Source organism: Acanthopagrus latus, chromosome 13 (assembly GCF_904848185.1).
Source record: "Acanthopagrus latus isolate v.2019 chromosome 13, fAcaLat1.1, whole genome shotgun sequence".
In the NCBI taxonomy this organism is placed as follows: domain Eukaryota; kingdom Metazoa; phylum Chordata; class Actinopteri; order Spariformes; family Sparidae; genus Acanthopagrus; species Acanthopagrus latus.
In genome coordinates, this window is record NC_051051.1 from 5,734,623 (window position 1) to 5,756,016 (window position 21,394).

General features: G+C 41.5%; 2 protein-coding genes across 9 annotated transcripts in view; both read right to left on the minus strand.

Annotated features, from left to right (window-relative positions):
• Window positions 1-16,050, minus strand: part of myo18aa (myosin XVIIIAa) — a 72,627-nt gene extending 56,577 nt beyond the window's left edge. For 2 of the 5 annotated variants that reach the window (XM_037119982.1, XM_037119981.1), the window contains exons 1-3: window positions 15,986-16,047; window positions 15,473-15,587; window positions 12,962-14,067 (exon numbers count right to left, since the gene is read on the minus strand). In XM_037119982.1, the coding sequence (XP_036975877.1) occupies window positions 12,962-13,942 (981 nt within the window). In that variant the 5' untranslated portion in view covers window positions 13,943-14,067; window positions 15,473-15,587; window positions 15,986-16,047. Of the gene's footprint in view, window positions 1-2,524; window positions 3,296-4,359; window positions 4,384-5,858; window positions 6,006-12,961; window positions 14,068-15,472; window positions 15,588-15,985 lie in introns of those variants that run through there. The other 3 variants (XM_037119980.1, XM_037119983.1, XM_037119984.1) reach the window with 3 other exon arrangements.
• A 1,188-nt stretch (window positions 16,051-17,238) lies between these two features.
• Window positions 17,239-21,394, minus strand: part of LOC119031483 (gap junction delta-2 protein-like) — a 49,420-nt gene continuing 45,264 nt past the window's right edge. For 2 of the 4 annotated variants that reach the window (XM_037119993.1, XM_037119992.1), the window contains exon 2: window positions 17,239-18,689. In XM_037119993.1, coding sequence (XP_036975888.1) covers window positions 17,572-18,687 — 1,116 coding nt within the window. In that variant the 5' untranslated portion in view covers window positions 18,688-18,689 and the 3' untranslated portion in view covers window positions 17,239-17,571. Of the gene's footprint in view, window positions 18,690-19,393; window positions 21,333-21,394 lie in introns of those variants that run through there. The other 2 variants (XM_037119994.1, XM_037119991.1) reach the window with 2 other exon arrangements.

Below are 21,394 nucleotides of genomic sequence, written 5' to 3' on the forward strand. Positions count from 1 at the left end.
ATATATGTGAATATTCACAGACGCACAGTTTTGACATACAGACACACACACACACACACACACACACAGATGTAAATGAAATGGGAGGATGAGAGTGAGAAAGACATCTACATGTTGAGCTTTTCTTTTAACTGGATTCACACATCCAACACTACAACCAAACTTCAAATGAGCATTAACAACCCTAATTTAATTTTCCAATTAATTCAACCAGGAAATGAGTCAGGGAAAATGACTATTAAAGAAAATTGGATCATTAGGCACTGCAGCAAAAGAAGGATGGTTCAAGGATTTTGTTTGTCGGTGGTTACTTACTAAAATCTGTTGCAAATAATTAAATAACTTAGCGTTGTCTCAGCGGAATTCACATACAGCTGCATCCAAATCCAAGAGATCTGGGATTAGCACCTGAAATTAAACCTTCAGGTTTTATGATTTAGCACATTATTGTGTGCAGCTGTGGCACTAGGATCAATGTCATTTGTTATGCCTCATATCTGCTTCTGTTTTCATCTAAGTCATATTTAAAGTTGAGGCTGTGCAGTTAAAAACTTTTCTAATCATGATAAAATCTTTACTCGTGATTCATTTTTACTTTTTGAGACTGGCTGAGTGGAACAATTACAGAGCTGGATTTAGTAATAACTTTTTCTCTGTTGGGCAATATGCTAAAAGTTAGAATTCAACAAACTTTTTTTCCAGGGAAAGTTTTGTTGTAATTAAAAGTAATGGCTGAAAGAGCAAGGTCCATGTGTAGCTCCAATGAGAGCAGAGAAGTCACATATAAATGTACAGTTCAGGCAACATCTTGATCCTGCCCTTAACATCAGAAGACTGAATATCTCCCTAGAGCAGCTCAAAACACAATATCCCTCAGCCCAAATACCAGGCACATATCTCCAAAAATCAAATCCTTCGCTCCGCGGCCAAATTCCAGCTGGTCGCGAAATTTCATGGACATGTGTTGATAAAATTTTCAGATGGCCTGCTGACAGACAAAAATGCCCAAGACACTAAACAACAGGACAAAAACATAACCTTGTCTGAGCTACAAATTGAAAGAGGGGCCATGACAGCGTATATGAGTTTGAACCAGGAGAGCTGCAAAATGACACTGACGAGTACGAGTTCCAACCTGCACATACACATGTCAAGGGAGTCATGAGTTCAGTTCTGCCTTGAAAATCACTCAAAATTAGCATTCGTCTTCAGTTATCAAAACGAAAGCAGTATGTCTCTCGTCTTTACCATGTTCAGCGTGTGTCTGGAGAAAAACAACAACACTGTTGACCCTATTTGTTTTTTTGTTTAACAGCTTGCTCCCTGTTGAATGCTGGAATATTATTGTTACGTGGCCTAACTTTTTAAAGAATGTGAAAATGTAAAGTTGTCAGAGCAAAAAACCAATGACATGCTGATCTTTACAAATCTAGACTCGGTAGTCTAACAATGGCATTAATATCTGAAAAAGGACCTTAAAGGACATCTATTGTGCATTTTTTGCTTGTTTTTTCCTCTCCTACAGTGTTTCACATATATTCTTTAGTGTGTAAAAGATCTTTTAAGTTAAAAAGGTCGAAGTCCTCACCAAAATTAACTCCTTGTCATAAGTCTCGCCCTTAATTCCGTGACTATGTGACATCACACTCTGTCACGGAGTTACACAATTTCATAATTTATGCCTGGTGGCTAGTTAGAACTGATTTAACACAGCTGCTTTGTTGTTGTTAGCAGTGCTGGGTCAGGCATGTGTGAGCTGACCAATCAGAGCAGACCAGGAATTTGGTTGGGGAAGCCTTAAATAGACCGGAGCTAAAAACAGAGCAGAATGACAGTATGACAAAACTGAAAAAATATACAATTATAACCTAAAAATGAGCATAATACGTATAATGTAATATATCAGATCTGTATTGGAAAAGGGTTGTTTAATTTGCGAAAGACCTACTCAATCGTTCGCTTAACAAGAATAGTCGTCAACGTCGTTCATATCCTGAAGGGTGTTTCTTCAAAAAAACCAATCCAAAAAGATCCTTAAAGCCTCAGCCTCAGTGGTCTAAAGCAGACAGAGCACAGCTTCAATGCTCTGCCTGACGAAAGTGACAGTAATGAGTCACAGCTCAGCGCTCATAGACAACTCCAGCTGACCAGTCGACCAGAGTGCAGGCCATTAGTACACCCTTATACCCACTGATGAAGTCTGATCATGAGGTGGTACATGCACCCTGCTTCCCTTCACTTATTCAGGCTGGCTTCATTATATCAAGGCTCGTTTTTTTTGTCAGCACTCAAGAGCAGAACTTGTACTTTTGGAAAAGTGTAAAAAGTGTCATTTGGTTGTAGGCTAATTATAACTCCAAGTCACGATGATCTATATCCAACGGGCACATTTCAAGTTGAAGATTTCTCTCGGGGGTAAACATTATGAGGAGGGTTATATGAACGGGAATGTCTGTGTTATTGTCACGCTGCATGCTCCACTCAGAGGTTAGGTAGCAAAACATGCACCTCTTTCGATCAGTACCTCCGGTTTCTTCACAACAAATGAGCGAGGCTTTGGGATGAACCCTGCAGGAGGAGCCAGGGGGTCTGTCTTTGTGACAGGTATGAATCCTGGAGGTCTTGCCAGGGGATTTTGTTTTGGAGGGACAGGACTGGATTTTCTGGCAGGGATGAAACCAGGTGGCGGAGTCAACAGATTCTGTTTGGGGGCAGGGATGAAACCAGCTGGTGGTGCCAAAGGGTCTGGTTTGGGAGTCGGAGCAGGAATGAACCCAGCAGGAGGGCTGAGGGGGTTGGACTTTAAGGGTGCAGGGTTTGGTGCAGTTGTGGCCTCCTCTGGTTTTTCCACAGGAGATTTTTCCTCTTCTTTCTCCACTTTTTCTTCACCTTTGACCTCTTCTTTGGCGTCCTCGTTGCGGTCTTGGGTTCGAGTGCGAGGCCGGTGTTCCTTGGTTCTACTTCTGCCCATTAGGCTGGTAAGGCCCATGGAGATATCATCCTTGTCCACCTTAGCAGGGAAGGTGGTTCTGACCACAGATTCTGCAGCGGAGGCAGCCTCAGAAAGAAGAGGCCGGGTCTGCTGTTCTGTCCCAGCAGGAACCACACGTCTCACAACTCTTCTCACAACCCTCACAACTTTTTTGGAAGTTGCCTCATCTTTCGGATCATCCGGGCCGCCCATGTCGGCATTAATGTCGGACTCTTCAGCTGCAGATGCAGTCGACTGTGGACCACTTCCGGCGTCTTGCGTAGGTTTAGTCACTGCCTGAGGCTGACTACTATCTACATCAGACTGGATACAAATAGAGCAAGGCAGATGATAGCACAGTTATTCCCATGGCTGATAAGATCAACTGTCAAAGACTTCAACAGCCAGTTCTGGGCACAGAAACTCTGTCAAGGATTATTCAAAAACTGATTTATATGAGCCTGTGTATTTCCATTTACGTATCTTAAAACCCTCACTCAAGCTCGTGCATGCAAACAGGCTGGTTGATCTCAGTCTTTTGGCAAACTGAGCAAAAAATGTACTCAAAGCATCTGTCTGACCTCAAATACGTCAACATCAAAGATTTGGCTGTTATGTACTATAGAGATGTGTTGCATATTGATGCTAGTATCTGCTGGATAGCATGTATCACATGACTCTGAGATTCATTAGTTATTTTCCTAATTATTGTGCATTATATTCAAAAGTGAACTGGTCAGCTTTGCCGTCCAAGTCACTGGCGTGTTGTTTTTTTGCTCTACAATGACATTCTTTGCAAGACGCCTATTTTCTAAACTTTGCTTTAAACTTGAAACATTCTCTGACACTGGGGGGAAAAAAAGTCAAAAATCTAAATCTTGGTAAGTCTATTTGTCCAATTTCTAGTCAAAATATCTCATTACACTAGAAAGCAGCATTTCAGTGAGTTAACCAACACCTTTTTTGTTCAACTTGTTCAGTTGGTAGATTTTTCTTTCTTATTACAGCCAAAAAACACTGTATTTGTTTGTTTTTTTAAGCTGTTATATAAGAACTGGCTGCTAACATACAGGGGACAAATATTCCTCGAGTAAACGCTAACTTCTGCAAACTGTAGCTGTCGTTAGCTAGTTAGCTCTGTTAGCCATGAACATCACTTCAAGAGCTATTTCTACACTCTCAATAATGATTATGGACTGTATTTGTCATCACCGTTTTCCAAATTCCCCACATGGTGTACTGACTTCACAGAACCATGGCGAATGAAGCTGACTTCAGCTTGCAGAGCATTGTGATCATAATTAGTAGCCATTTTTTCTCTTTTATCTCGCACACAAAACATTTTTCAGCATCATGCAAATTACGGCGCCGGTGAAGGAAACACTTACATCTGGCTTGTTTTCAACTTTAACCTACACAAGAAAAAGCAACACAAAAAGAAAAGATCAAACCGCATACTCAGACCAAAGCTTAACTACATCAGCAGCAAGGAAACATTTTCACAGATTCAACAAGCCATCGCATGCAGATATGAACTGAAAAGCAAAAACAAAGAAAAAAAGAAAAACCACAGGAAAAGCAAGAGACTTCCCTTTTGCTCCCAGAATGAAAAGCGTGATTTGTACGCCATGGTGATCGGCCAGAAGTCATGGAACAAGCTGGACGACGTGGAGGACAAATGTATGGAATGATGAGAGGACAGAAAAAAAGAGACAGTTGGAGAGAAGAGGAGGAGGGTGTGCTGTGCGGAGCGATGAAGAAATGGGATTTTTTTTTTTAGGGGTGAGCGGTGGGATACTGGGAACTTGTTTTCTGCACACAACAGGTCATACACCAACAGGGCAGTGGGACCATGCAGCACTGAGGACAGAACACATGAACAACAAAATGAAATGTTTCGCTTTCATCAGACAACAAGAAACAACTGAACAAACAAGACCAACACACTGTGTAGCACGTGGGCGTTACATACAGTACAGTACGATGTATGAGGAACTAACTTTCGGTGTGACTTTCAGAGTTTTTGAGATATCAGCCAAGTTATCTGCCTTCATTCAAATATAACAGAACTACATGGCCCTCAAAACACCAAAAACGTATATTTGTAAAACATCATGACCCAGTTACTCAAGACCACAGACCTTGTTGTGAACTGGTTTCTCAAGATCATCTGCGACCTTGTTGTTTCATGTGGGAACTATTTTCTTTCTACCAAAGCACAACACATCATCATTCAGAAGTAGGCAACGTACAAACCTTTCACAACAATAGCTGTGGATTATCTTGAGTCACCAGGTGATGATTTCCGAGAAGAGGCATTGCTGTCGAGTGTTTTTAAAATACACTTTTCTCGCGCTTCGAGCACCACGAGCTAAGTGCAATCTAGTTCCATTGTATTCGAGAGAAGACAGGCCGAAATCTCCAAAGCTTTGTCACTCACACCAAAACAATCTAAATGGATAAATGGCACTACAGGCAACAGGAAAAATATGTGTTCTTGATTTTGAGGCAAACAGTTGGCAATATTAACGGTTGACTGACAAAGGAATCAAACAAACATACTTGCAATTTTCACACTTAAACATCACTCCACTTAATCACCAGGCAAACATGCAACCTGAGCAAATGTCTAACAATGCCTATCACCACTTTTCATCAACAGTTTATAAACTAAAGTTGGCCTTTTCCACATTTCCTCAGAATGTTTCACCATCTCTGGCCCCGCTTTCATCAGAGTCCACTCCTATAAATAGTTTTCAGCAGGAAAGGAGGCCATTCTGAGACGCCATCAGAGCCCAAATGGAACTGCTAAGCAGAGCATGTACACTCTGAGCCGATTCACACTGCTCGCCACACACACAGTCCACCAGAGGCCCGAGCCCATTACCTTCTCTCTAGGCCTGGTTAACCTTCCAATCTTCGCTTTGCCACTGGAGCGGTGCAGTCAGGGCTGAGGCAGGCTAGGACCCGGGTCTGGCAAGGAGCACACGCTCGCAAGTCCTGAGTGAGTGGGAGGGCAACCTTCGAGGGCGGGGTCACAGTCAGCACAGCACAGTAAAGTAAAGCTGTGTCTGGGGAGTGGAGGGCAGTAACGTGAGAGGGAGCTGGGCAGGGAGATAGAAAAGGGACAGCTGCTGAGATACTGCAGGGCTATAAATAGGATTTGCAGACCCACATCAATTAACACAGACACTTTTCCCTGTCACTCACTTCTGCTGCCGACTGGGACTCAGTGAGGCTGTGTTCCTCGTCATGTGACGTAACATTTATCTCCATTCCACAAAAAAAGAAAAAAACAACGCTGTTAAAAGATTCATCTACGGTAATATTTCCCTGCTCCAGATTATTTCATCTTTCATTCCCCTCCACAATGACAGGCTGAGTAAGACGTGTAACAATGTGAAGCATACTGATATCTATAAACTGAAGGTGCACTATGTAGTTTTGTGGAAGATTAGTAGTTTTTTTTAATGCCTAAACAGTACAAAGAAAAAAACTCTATTTGTTTCCACGACTGAATAAACTGAATAAACAAACTGACCTTAAAGGACTTTTCATACTGTTTTAATTTGTTTATGTTTGGCGGACCCTGCCACCTTTCAGACGGTAGCTTAGCTTCAAAAAAGTGTTCTGGAGACCTTATTATCCTCTGAGAACAGCGTGTTTACCCAGTTATGAAAAAGAATATTAATTGATATTGTGAATATCAGAATTCTGACTTTGAACTACGTAGTGCCCCTTTAAACAAGAAACCCATTCTTTCCCTGTAAGCTGCGCCTTTAACAGGGAAATCTTTCTCTCTATGCAGCCACTTGGAGACGGATAAACATGCAAACACATGCAAACAGCCAAAGTGTTTGGACCTATTATCCAAGACCACAACATGTCTGTCATATTTGTGTGAGGCGTGTTCCTCACTGTGCTTTTCACACCACAAGAGGGAGCTATAAACTCATCTATGGCTCTTTCCGTTTCACAGAGAGACTCTACTGACCTAAATTTGACATGCTGTATTGTGCAGTGACAGACCTTAATAAGAATGTAACACCAGACAGACATTTTAGCAGAACAGTCCCACAATACAATACAATTCTAACAACATGGCTTAAAGTGAAAGTTTTGTCAATACTGCGTTGGTGTAAATCCAGTTTGGTCAAAACATGTGCTGCGTTGCCTGGAGGCAGGCGTTCAGCTCGTTCAGTGCCATGGAGTGTAGCCACACAATGAAAACACAGAGATGTAGCAACAGGCTCAGCTGGGGCAGGGATGAGCTAATCCAATCTCACGCTCTTTTCCTCTTCATAAACTCATGAACCGGTCATTTTATCAAATAAACAATGCTTGTGCACAAAGTGCAAAGCCACTAAGTGAGTCAGCAGAAGCGAAAGCATCTCTGACAACAACTTATTTGTTTCCATTTTAATTGGAATGTGCAAAAAATAGCAGAACAGTCGTCCTGCAAAAAGACTATAATCTACTATAAGGCATTTCTTCATATAAAGTTCCCATGTTAGTACTTGGGCGAGGCAAGGCCAAACACAGCCGAGCTGCTCTATCTAGCACAGTTTGCTAATCCCCAGTTTGCTAATCTCGTGTCGGCTGTTTGTCTACACAGGGCTCGTGCAGACCAAAGATTAAGGACTGTACACCATCAACACTGCTGATTCTGTCCCACTTAAATCCTTCGTCCACATTATGAAAGCGGTTTCGAATCATTTGGCATTGCTGTGTAGTGTTAAGTGGAGTTAAATACGACATTCTTGCAGTATAACATAGATGTTATATACAGAAACAACATAAATTCTCTGTTTGTCCATGACAATATCTTCTATTTCTTTATTGAGCAATCACTTAATCCAGGCACTGACCAAAAACACAGGACGGCTGAACATCAGAACGTCTCCCTGAAATAAAAAGCATTACATTACATCTATTTATATATTTAAGATGATCATTTCAGATTAAAATCTGCGTTCAAGAAGACATTTGACCTATGTCCATGCTTTGGGAACTACTCAGTGAGCATAAATGAATCATGGGACATCACGTCACAGTCAGCAGTTTTTATGAAAGTCCAGGATGTGACCCAGATTTGATTCACTAATAGTAAATAGGCCTGTGAATCAGAACTTTCTTTTCTGAAAGTGGGACACACGGGCTGGATTTTTGGAGCAAAGAATCTAACGTCAGGTGTGAACTCGCCTGTGGTTTGGGGGGGGAGCAAGAAGTAAAAGTTAACAAACTAAATAAACAAACTGACACAATTACATACTGTTTTACTTTGTTTACATGTGGCGGACCCTGCCACCTTTCTAGCTTCAAACAGTGCTCTGGGGACCTTATTTTCCTCTCAGACCAGCTTCTTTATTCAGTTATGGGAAAACTAAATATTTCTGAGTTAATTTGATGACTTCATTGAGATTACAAATATTAAAACTTTGAGTTTGAATAGCTTCTCCAAAACTACACTGTGCCCCTTTAAAACAGACATACCCATAATCTCAATGAAGCAACAATGTATTGTATGCATTGTATCTATAAATCAAATAAATGATGCCCTATTAAAATATATCTTACTTATTTATGGCTTACAAGATGAGGGCGTGCCTGACAAGTGTCAGTTTCCCATTAACTGACAGTCATGCTATCAGTCCCACACCCAAGAATGTCAAACATGTCTCGCCTCAATATGTCAAACAGCAGTCAAAACACTCGCAGTCACTCATTTAATGAGAGGGCGGCATCTGAAACTCGCTCCACTGTATGCATCGAAGCAATAAAAAAATATTTAGTTACAAAGTATTAAATGCATGTTGAGAAAGCAGGGAAGGGAAAATGACATCTTAAGTACAGCGTCTATCATCAAACAACCGGCTTTGTCCTTAGAAAGCCCTACCTCTTTCTAATCCACGCCTGTGCTAATACTGTCTGTTACTGTAACATAACCCTGCTGGAAAGGGGGATGACGTGATTTAAATGGGCATCCTGGGGAGGAGATTACACCATTTGCTAATTTCCTAATGATAAAACTGTGTCTGGACCGCAGAAAGACAGGAAATGCACGGACTGAGAGATAAGTGATGCGGGGATATTAGACGAGACATTAGGCAGCAGCAGGTCAGCCACAGGTCACCCTGGCTCCCAGTGTTAGCAAATGGAAACAGGTGAAAATAGCTATGATCTGGGGACATTATTGAAATATCACATGTATCTGCTTGTGCCTGTGTGTTGCTATGCTGCCACGTTCAAGCTATGTTTTTTAAATGACACCAGCGGGGACACTGAGACTGATCTTGGTTGCTTTGAGCTTTTTTTAATTATCATCATTTTGCTGTGTCATCTCAGCAATTACATGTTTAAATGGCCTGAGTCTAAAAACCAAGATGAAGAACTTACAGTGAATCACAAAAAAAGGCACTGAGAGTACTGGAAGAAAAACAGAAGAGCAGCTTGCTCTGGCCTGTAGAGTAGTGTGGACGGTGGCTGCCACCCAATGGACAAAAAGGTTCATGTGCTCAGCTTCACACACTCAGTCTAGGCATGTAATAATATAAACTTAGACCCAGAATTAATGTAAGGACACATTTTAAGTTCTTTCTTTTTTCTCTTGAGAAGTGACCTGCAGTAGTACTGAGTCTATGAGTACCAGATAAGACAATGTTGGATGAGACAATTAGATTTAGTGAGACAGACTCACGTGTAATTGGTGAGGGGTACATTATTCAGCCTGATGCAAACTATCTGATGATACCGTAATCAGAAACCATATAATGATTGCAAAAAAACCCCAAAACACTTAAAGGGACAGCAGACAGAGAAAGAGCAGGTGTTCAACTGATACCAACTCTGAATAGTACGTTTGTGATCAATAACACATCGACACTGGTTGCCTGGTGACCTCATGGCGATGACAGGTGTCCAGGAAGTCTCTGCACCCAGCCAGCAGATAGTCCAGACCATTAAACCCACAACTTCCAGTGTTTATGCTAAGCTAAGCTAAGAGTCGTCTCGCCGTAGCTCAATTTTTACCAGACAGATACAAGAGAAGTAGTAAACTTCACGTCAAACACTTGAATAAGAAAGCGATTAAACATATTCGCCAAATGATTTTACCGCATATATAATTTCAGCCAACATGTAAAACATGCATTGCATATGGTTGTGAACTGTGTTGCAGAGCTCCAGATCCAGAATTCACATCTTATTATAACCACCTATAAATAGTGCTGTTGCTTCTAGGTCACACTCACATGCACATTTTTCTGCTTTTAAAAAAAATGGCCTGTCTTATAATGATCGGGATCGGTTGAATGTAGGACAAAGCAAAGTGAATGAAGAGGGTTTATTTTGTCCTGGCTGATAACACATTAATTCCCGCAGTCTCATGTAATTCCAATTGCTATAAGGTAAAAAGAATTTGATAGCGGGAGAAGATGAGCACACAAAAGCACATATCAAGGTCACACCTACTGTTTAACAGCGCACTTGACACCATTTCTGCCTTACTTAATATTTGATCACACTAATGGCCCTTTCCTAAACTCAAAGCATGTAAATCCTGCATGAATCCATGTGACGTATCATGATTATTTTTGACAGATTTAACAATTTCAGTATGATTCAGGATTAGTGGGAGTGACCTTTGAAAAAGCTTTTGAAACCAACGATGATGTGACATTTGTTGGGGCCCGTACCAATCAAACATGTTTTTCTTACATCTGCAGAACAATATTTATAGGTCAGAACTTCTCCGCAGCACTACAGTACTTCATCATAATGCTGTTTTATCACAAATTCTATTTTGACTAAAGTTTGATTTATATTTTGCACCTCGTCCCAGTGCCCACTGACATCCGATTTTTCTGGTAACACAGCAGACCAACACGCATGGTTCTAATAACAAGCCTCAAGGACTGACACCGGTGACGCTGGTATTGTTCGGGTGTCTGTTGTAACCACTGTAAACCTGTCAATGTCTCAAGTTTCTGCACACCAGCCTTGTACAGTGCACCTGTGACATCATAATGCCTGAACAACAAGCCAAGTACGGCCCAACGATATGGGTCAGGCACTGAACTTTCACACTAAGCTGAACAAATCTGATCACGGCCAGTCTCCCTCAATACAACGGCAACTTTATGAGTCCGTCTGTGAATTATGAATTCACCACACTTGTACTATATAATTCTGAACAAATCTGTATCTGGCGATCAGCTCACTGTGGTGCTTTCAAATGAACAGTCTACATATTATTTGATTTTCGTTATTTCTATAAATTCTAAAAAATACCTGATAATAATTAGAGTAAGTTAGAATAGAATAGCAAACCATGTTTTTTTGTTTTTTGTTGTTTTTCAGGGCAAATATGGACACTGATTATTAATCATTAATGAGACCGATAGCCTATATTTGTAACAATATAAAAAAAATGGAGGTAAATACAATTTACACAAGTATTTCCATTTTATGTTACTTTACATTTGCACACCACTATATTTAGGAGATATACATTATATATTTCACTCCACCATATTCACTTCATTTATCTAATTCAGGTTACTTTGCAGATTTAGATTATGCAGTGTTGATAGGCTATTACTTATGAAGCGTAACTAATTAGACAGTGTTGTGGCTGGGACATAGGGTGAGATCACAGAGTGGTGACTACAGACAAAGAGGCGGCTGCATCAGCGCCTAAAGTGGCGCATTTTAAAATTAATTTATTCTCTCATAAATCAGAGAAAAAAAAACTGATTACAGTAACCACAAAAAATGAGAGTCAAATCTTAAGGTGTAATCAATTTGTTTGGGCTTTTAAATTATTACTGTCCATTCCATTTTGTTAACATTTTAGGATTAGAAAATAAACCCCAGTGTAATTATTCTTTTTTTTAATCAAATTACTGTTAAGACATTACTGGGACACCTCAAATAAGAGTATACTGGCCAGAGCTAACCTGACCCAAAATGTATCTCACCCACTTTCTAAACTGTACCACAACAAAACACTTGTGTTTGTTGCACCGGCTAATAAAGAATTTAACTTGATGCTCCTCTACATGATTATCCGAGCGAGAAAGAACTGAATGGGCTGCCTGCCAAGTCTTAAAAGACCATATGGCCATGGTCTGTGGTGGCGTTTGGGCCGTTGTTTCCTTCAGCGTCCTATTGTTTGGTGTCAAAGGACTGAGGGGGGGGAGGGGGGATTATACACCAGAACACATTCTCTCTTTCAAAACACACACAAACACACTCCCCCATACGTACAAGCAGAATAGCACATTGCCAGTGTCATTAACAGTTCCGCCCATGATCCAGACACCCCTTTAATCCCCTATATGTGGGTGTACAGCCACATATTTAGAATAAAGAAATATCAAGGCTCGCAAATAAAGCAATATTAGGTGCTGATAACTTTTACACCATGCATACATGCATTTAGCTACGATTGATCCAGATGCACGAGTACAATGCAAAAATATGGGGAATAATTTCTCTAATTGTCAAAAGTGCTACAGGAAAATCATAGCAAACAAAAAAGGAGCATTTTGTAGATGTAAGCACGAAAGAATTGAAGAAACTAAATCAGTAACTGTGGAATTTGTGTTCACAAGCTAGAGTCACTTGCTGACTGTGGAACCAGATCTTTGTCTTTCAACAGCCCAAAAACTAGTCTCATCGTGACCAAGGACTAACTAAAACAGCTTAAGACCACCATTTTTATAAACAAGAACTAGTGTAGTGTGCGTTCAGCTATGCATGGGAGAATAAATAAAAGACTATCACTATGGGCACCAAATCACAGCAACAGTAGTCCGAGGACCAGACATACTTGAATGCCAATAAAGTCCTGCAAAAGAAAATTGGTCCCTGTAAGGTTTGCAGGTTGAACCAACTCCGAACCAGCACTGGCACCAGAACCAGCACTTGGTCCGTTTTGGTTGAAAGGGGAATTCAGTGGGCTTTGAATGAATCAACAGCGCTACTTACATCAAAGATTTCTTTGTGAGGACCTTGAGTCGCCCTCAGCCAGCTGCGGTTCAACTCACTCAGCTCCAAAATCGTCTGCACCTTCAGCCGGACCGTCTCACCCGACTGACGGATCATCTCCACGATCTCGTCCCTGTTCTTGTTCTCCACATTGATGCCGTTGATTTCCACCAGCCTGTCTCCTGGCACCAGGCCCAGAGCCCGTTCCTTGGTGCCAGCGCCCGGTTCCGCAAAGTGTACCACACGCCGGCACACTCCACCGTCGGGCTGCCTGTCGAGCATGGTGGTCCTCCGCAAGGAGAAGCCAAAGTCCCCGGTGTTGCGCCGCTGCAGCTCGAGCTCTCTTGGATCTGGAATCGGTGGGGCAACAAGCGCAGGCAACTGTAGATCCGCACCGGGGAAGGTCTTCTCCACAATCTCAGGGATGTTGACTGCACTGGTGCTTTTTGTGTAGGGGTGGAACTTCAGAGAAGATGTAGTCCAGCTCTTACCAGAAAGACTTGAAGCCTCTGTAGAATCTTCCTCTTTGATCTTCAGGGAAAATGACACGTGCCTCTGGACCGCCACAGAATTCAACTTGGCCAATTCCCCAAACTTCGCTGCTCTCTCCTTCACAGAGCGCCGATGATGCTCCAGTTCGTTCTCCTTCACGTATTCACCGGAGGTGCTTGCACTTAGTTGGTTCGTATCCTGCTCCGGGGTGTTCTGAAGACGCTCAGCCTCCAGGTCTGTCAGGCTGAGCTCCATGTTGCTGGCCACCTTAATTGGAATAGGGCTAGAGATCTCCAACCTGCTCCTGGACTCCCTCTTGGAGCTCCCTCGATTGAGGTTGAAAAAGCCTCGGCGTATGCTCATCTCCTCCAGGCTTTTCAACTCTGCCTGAGACATACGCTCTTTCTTCTCTTTTTTGTCTTTCTTCTCCTTCTTGCCCAAGTCCTTCTCCTTCTCCTTCTCCTTGTCTTTCTTAATTAGGTTAAACATGCTTGAACTTTTCTTCAGTCTTCAACCAGTTGGAATCGTTAACAGCAAGAGGAGGATGGATTCATGGAGATGATTATAAGACGTACCTGAGATTATCGACAGTGGGTACGAACCTATAATGTCACCTGTAGGGAAGAGGAAAGAGATGAGAAAGTTAGGGAGATATTTGCTGACAAATTAAAGGTCCAATTTGTAATGAACTATCCGACAATTTAGACCTTAGAACCATCTAACTTAGTTTGCATGCCAATTATTGGCCGATATTGATTGACCATGCATATGTGTAATGAAAAATACAGTTTGATGATAGATAGGCAAAAGGAAACTGCAGTAGATAAATTCAGAGAATGCTTGGAAAACCATTTCTTGCATCTTTTTAAAAACATGTTTGTTATATTTCTGTTTTTATCTAGATTGTGATACTGGTCTTCTTCCATACATCTTAGAGTTTTAGCTACTTCTTATATTTAATGTGATGATTTGTGTGTTTTGTTTACTCTATTTGGCTTCTCTTGTAAAGTGCAGTGTAGCTGGGGACACATCTGAGATGTCTATGAGTTGTTAACAGCACCAACAAATAGTGATTTTTCCCTTTAGATATTGTTTCATTTCAATAAAAGTTGAAATGATCCAACAATCAAAGATTAGATTAAAGAAGACATTATCAGGTTCATAATTTTATTTAGGGTTTACTTGCTTTACTTAAAAAAAACACATCACTTTTCTCATACAGCCAAACTGTATTCTCCATATGTCTCTGTTTTAGCTCCTCCTCTCAAAAAAAACCACTCTATTATGATTGGCCAGCTCGCACACGCCTGAGCCAGCACCGCTCACTATGTCTCTCTGTTGTGTTTTCGGTTTCCAGTTAACTTCACCTCTGCCCTGAGCCTTGGCATGAATCATGTAAATATGTGGCACGGTGACATAGTTTGATGTCAGGATGTCGAAGGATTAAAGGCGGGACTACTGACGTGGTGTCAAGCAACTTCTGTGGAACAGCAGAGTTCCCGCTGGGGTGGATTTTAGTCTTTTTAACTTTCAGAACCTTTTGACAACACACTTAAGATGGTCTGTATATCATTGTTTTTTCCAGCAGCTAAAACAGTAACATGCTGATCACACACTGATGCTACTTTTATCATAATATAGCAAAGCTAAACACTAACTTCAGTTTGCTGCTAATACTTATGTACTTTTACTCAAGCAGAATTTGAATGCAGGACATTTATTTGTAATTGAGTGCTTCCACGTCACTCTATCAAGGTACAAAGGTGTGTTAATTCAAATACTTCTCCCACCACCGCCTCTCGTCTTTTGCAGTTTTAATGGTAATTTCTAAACATAATCAAAATCATTCACATCAGAGGAAAGATACTGTGTCAGCTGTGTTTTGGGGGAACTGACAGCTTACACTGATGCATTAAGCTGCAGACAAAACAAAGGAAATGGCCTAAAAACACCAGTATAGATTTGGGATTTATTCCCTTTAGTCAAATATACTGGCACATTAGAAGTTGCCCTACTTACAGACACTGTTTGGAGGTGCTTTGACCTCATCTGTGTTGCTGTCATGTTAGCATCACCATCAGAGTGAACATTTTGTGCATGAGGTTCTCCATGCCCTGCACACGAATGAAAGCCTCTGTGTGAACACAACAAACAGTAGATTCGCACTTAATCCACATTTAATCACACGTCCTGAGCTCAGAGACATTAAAACAGCAATTACAATCACTTCACAGCACTTTTGCAATTCTGTTATCATATTCACCTGGTGACTTCTGACAGGAAATGAGAAAACGTTCCTGTTTTTTTGTTATTTTTTCTTTAGCTTTAATGCCTTCACTGTACTCATGGTAAGCTACAGCTAGGTTGTCGCTGCTACTGGTCCAGAGCTTGGCCGTAATGCTCTCCCTTTAAGCTGCTTTGCCCTCATTCTCTAGCACCGGTGGCCTTAAGGGAACACTTTCAGTAGAGACTGGAAACATGTCATTCATATCAAATAACGAATTAAAGCCTGTTAGCAGACATGACACTGACCTACCTGTGACCGCCCCGCAGAGGACCGCCTTGATGTCCTGCTTGAAGTTTGCAGCATTTTGGAATTGACAGTAGGTGCGAGAAATGTACTTGTGGTGCCTTCAATTGTCTCCCGTGAGCTCCGACTTTCGAATTTATTGTCATACTCAATGATACAACCAACGTTGAATTGTCGTTTTAATTAAAAATAACTGCATTTTCTTGTAATTTGTTCAACTAAAAGACGAAAAGAAGAAAAATGCAAATACAATTTGAACGCACTTGGGTCGTCAGTGCGTAACTGCTCGCAGACTGCATAATTCCAACGGTACATGAAGGCAGCACAAGTGTAAACCGGACAGCAGTGACCCCTCCTGGTACTTTCGGTAAATGGAGCACTGGATGTGCAGGTGCAGCACAAGTAAATACTGCCAGGGTTGCTGCCCAGTTCTGCTTATCTGGACTCACCTTTGGACTCAGCACACAAACACATCATCGTCATCTTTCTGTATTTATAGATTTGATGAGATATGGTAAGAATTGTTTTAAATCTTTTTCTAATGTGATGTGGCTCAATACACACCACGTTGCCCTAGTTTGTGCCTTTGAGACTTGTCGCATCACACTCAAATTCTCAACTGTGAGCTCTTGAAAACTTGATACATTATGGGACGTATATGATGCAGGACAGCAAATGTACCATTTGCACAGGTAGCCTTCTGCACAGGTTACACTCCGCTGACTTTGTCTGCATTTGTGAGAGACAATTTACCAACAGACTTCTGCACCAAAAAAGCCTTACTGCATTGCTACTTAAAGTGCAAAAAAAAACAATTAGGTGTGGCCCCAGAGGACCTACCCTGAAAATGTGTCTCTGGTGATGTCCCTCGGTTTGCTAAGTTGCATTGTGGGTAATGTAGGCACCAGGTTTTTAAAAAGGAAGAAGAATGCATTAAAAGGTGCAATATAAGAGTTTAGTGTCCTGGTTCAAAGCCTCTGTGCTGGTGCTAAACGCCAGTACTTCCCCCAGTACTCCGAGGTCCCAGTCAGAATCACTAGCTGCATGGCTAACTGAGCTAACTAGCTAAGGGTAGCTACAGTTAGCAGCAGTTAGCGATTACTGGTTCTTCTGTATTGATTTTGATCATTTGTTTTTATGCTGTCCATTATAACAACTGGCTCCAACATTACCCAGAATGCAACTGAAGTTGCTGATGTTCTTTTGTGTTTTTTTTTGTTTTTTTTTTACATAGGATCCTTTATGGCACTCGTTTCCTCAACAAGGGTAGTGTAAGTATAGGAGTAAATGGAGGTACAAATAAATCACAGCAACTACATTGATTTGACAATATTTACAGACACGTTTTCATAAAATGTTGCACTACAGTAATATCAGCGATTCCCTCTACAGTACACCTAATAAACCAAGAATGGTAAAATGCAAATCGTCCCCAAATCATTCAAAAATTCAATTTTCTGAGTTACAGAATCAAATACACTGAATCTATACAGTTTCATCCCTAAAACCTTTCAATTTCAATCAGCATAGAAGTACATGTGCATTCATAGATAAAATATCCTGTATATGACACCAATTTTGACATAATTCATAGCCATGATTTTTTGCCTCTTCCTATTTTGGCCATGTTGTGCAGTTTAGTCTTTGTGCGTTCCTTCTCATCCGGATTTCTTTTCGACGTGCACTCCAGCGTGGAGTCCGTCTCAAAGGAGATGGCCGGGGCCTGGTTTGGCACGCTGCTGATCTTGTCCCGGGACATGGGAGAGGTGGTCTGCAGGACCACCCTGCCGCGTAAGGAGTGTTTGAGCTCAAGCAACAGTGGGTTGCTGTCCGAGTACAATTCCACCTGCCGCAGGGGGTCTCTGTTTGACTTACAGCATATGCAGCATGCAGAGAACAAGACTCTGAAAATGTATATCCAGCCTAGATAATGCAGCTCCACAATGTTCAGGATGAAGCAGCCCAGACTGACACTGAACATGAAGTTGAGGAAGATGGTCTTCTCTGTCGCTCGAGACACGAAGCAGTCGGTTCTGTTCGGACAGGGGTATGTTTCACAGATGAAAAGGTGTGGAACTTCAAATCCAAATAGGTAATACTGCCCAATGAGGAAGATTAACTCCATGATGGAGCGCAGCAGGACATGTATGATGTAGATAAGCAGTACTTGGCTGGAAAGCTCGGTCGGGTCCTTTCCTACCTCTCTTCTTTCCTCATCCAGCTGGCTCCTCTCCTCACACTCTTCTCCCCGAACACACCACTCCTCATTGTTATAGGCTGGGTTATAAGAACCGCCAGCTTCCACCGTCGTCTCTTCTCCTCCCATGTGTTTGTCCCTTTCCAGTGAGGGCGAGGACCTGGTGACCACTTCGACCTTCTTGACCTCTACCTTTTCATTCTTGGTGATCTTCTGCAAGACGTAGACAATGTAGAAGATGGAGGGCGTGGAGACGAGGACGATCTGAAAGACCCAAAAGCGCAAGTGTGATACAGGAGCAAAAGTGTCATAGCAGACGTTATTGCATCCAGGCTGTAGGGTGTTGCAGGTAAACTTGGACTGCTCATCGCTGTAGACGGCGTCCCCCACCAGGGCCACGAGCAAGATGCGGAAGATGAGCAGCATTGTCAACCATATCTTGCCGATGACCGTGGAATGGTTTTGAACCTCCGTTAGGAAGCGGCCAAGAATGGACCAGTCTCCCATTTCTGTGAGAACACAACAGTTAAAAACACATTTTAAACTGAAGCGGTTGTTCATACATCCTGCACTCCTAAGGGATGAAAAATATGACTCTCACCAAGGCAGCAGGTGCACGAAACCAAATGTATTTGCACATGAAACATTATCCAGATTCAAATAGTGAGCTAGAAATCCCTCATGAATATACAGTGAATATAATAAAATAGCTTTCTCAGTGTGTCTCTGCTTCAAGATAGTATGTCACAATCTGGCATGACCATATCCAGATGGGAAGAGCACTTTAATGTTTTAAGTTTGGAAGCTACAGCAGAGATTCCATCTTTAAATGGATTGCTTTGGAAAAATCTGAAAAACATTTTGTGGACTAAGAAACTACTTTTCATCCACACGAGGAATGAGTAGATGATGACTGAATTTTCATTTTTGGGTGAGCTGTTCCTTTAAGTGAACTTCCTGAGTGATAATCAATGACTTGTAAATGACTTGTGTTTTCTCAATTACTCGAAAGTTTACCTTCTCAATGAGACTACTGCCAGTAACAGAAAATTGTGTATTTTCACAAATTAACACCCAAAGTATTATCCAAAGTCTACTCCTAATTCATGGTGAGATTATTCAGGAAAATGTACCATATAAGAAATTAAAACCAGTTTAAATGTAATCCACCTCTGTGATGTTCACTCTGTTCTCCTGCCCAGGAGGAGCTTACCTTCGGAAAGTTTTCCTTATCCAAAGCTGGAAAAATATCAGAGGAAGCAATCTGCATAACTGTATTTTCAAGTGGAGCCCGTTGCTGGATGTTATCGTGTCTTTTGAGCTGGATGAGGGGAGAATGGGCTGACCACACATATTCCCCAACTCTAACTGAAACGTTCATTGCACTGTATGTGAATAAAGGCTTTCAATGTACAGTGGGACAAAGATTGGAAAGTACAATGGGGGCACCTTTACTGAACAGCCATTCGCGGGCGAGCAGAGTTCAAAGAACCTGCTGGAAAGAGTGTGCACAATACTGTTTCAAGCACGGATATTTGTCCACTTTGATTTTAGAGCTGAAATACAAGTTCACCAGGAGGATTTTCAGATTTTCTTCTGGCCTCGGTGGATACATGAAAAAATGCAATGTGAAGAATCCCTACAGCGCTGTGAATCAATTTTGTCATTACTTACGGTGAAAGCTTTCAGGATGACAAGCAATCTTTCTCTTTGTTCAGATTTGATTTAAAGTGAGTAGTCTGCGGTGTTTTTTTTTTCCACCTTTGGCTGAATGCAGTTTAGTAGAGGATTCTATATCTGAGACGTGTCACTGGGATACAGATGATCTTTTTATTTACCCATACATTGGTCCTTAACTCATGATAAATTCAACACTGTCTGGCTTGCAATTTGGGCTATTTTGCTTTGGTGACGGTAGCTTTAAACTGCATGCTTTTTTGCTGCCTTGAAACTGATTGTTGAATGGAAAAAAGAAAAAGATGCTGAGGCGACATCTTACATCATCCGGATTCAAATGAAAAAGTTGGAATGACATACAATCGTATGTGTTATCCGAGCCTCTAGGACCGTCCTTGTCAGTTATGAAGGTCATCTGGCATTACCTACTGTAACTCCAGATGCCCTGTGCCGTTCTGTTGGCTGTCCACAAGGTTGAAGGTGTCATTCGACCTCACACAGGCATCCTAATATTGCCGGCCTGCATTTAGTGAGACCTGTTATCCTGCTCCAAAAAGAGACATTTGTAATGAATTAATCAAACGACTCATGAAAAGATGAGTGAAACATCTTTGAGACAGTTGCAAAAACACCGGTACATCAGAAGTAATTAAAGGCAGCTATGATTCAGCGTGAGTCACTCTTCCTGAGGGTTGAGTCAACTACATGTTAGTTCACCATGAGGTATACAGCGAAGGACAAATGTGCACTTAGCTCTGAGACAGTTCGTGAATCATGAATAAACAATCATGAATGAGCAAGATTACAACTTGTCCGCAGAACGATTGCACAAATGATCAGGTTTGGTGAGATGGAAAGCGTCAATTCACATTTTTGTGAGGTGCATCAGACTATCTTGTTTTTCCCGACACACCCAACTTTCACTTTAACAAATTATCAGCCTTAAAATGTGAGTAAAAATGTTTTGTGTGGCAATAATCCTAATATTAATTTATACATTTTTGTCCTCCCTAGACCAGAAATAGGGTGATTTCCTGGAGTAAATGCACTTCTACCTATTTCTGTAATGCACAACGTACAAGTGAAAATCACGTTTCGTTTTTTTTTTGTATTATGTTTTAAGGGGTTATTTTTTCCAGTCAGGGATCAGACCGAATATATGCTATTTTGGTCCACTAGAGGCAATACGTGCAATTTATGAGCTCAGTCGTTTTCATTCATCCCCATCCCATGAATGAAAATAAACTGCTACGCACGAGGACTATTTCCTGCTCGGTAGAAACTGAAACACCTGTATTTTGTGTAGAAATGAAACTCCCCGTGTGTCCTCCCCCACTATGTTTCCCCGCCATTTTAATTTTCTTGTAAAAATAAAAACGGATGGAAGGTTTCTGAAATACAATCAAATCCCAGCCACATGCGACAGTAGTCGACTAACAAATGCCCCTCGCAGACTCAGCGAAAAACCATCCAGAGGGGTGTTGCAGACGTCCAAATGCGTTCTGTGACGGGACAGGATCTATCCAGGCAACCTCTT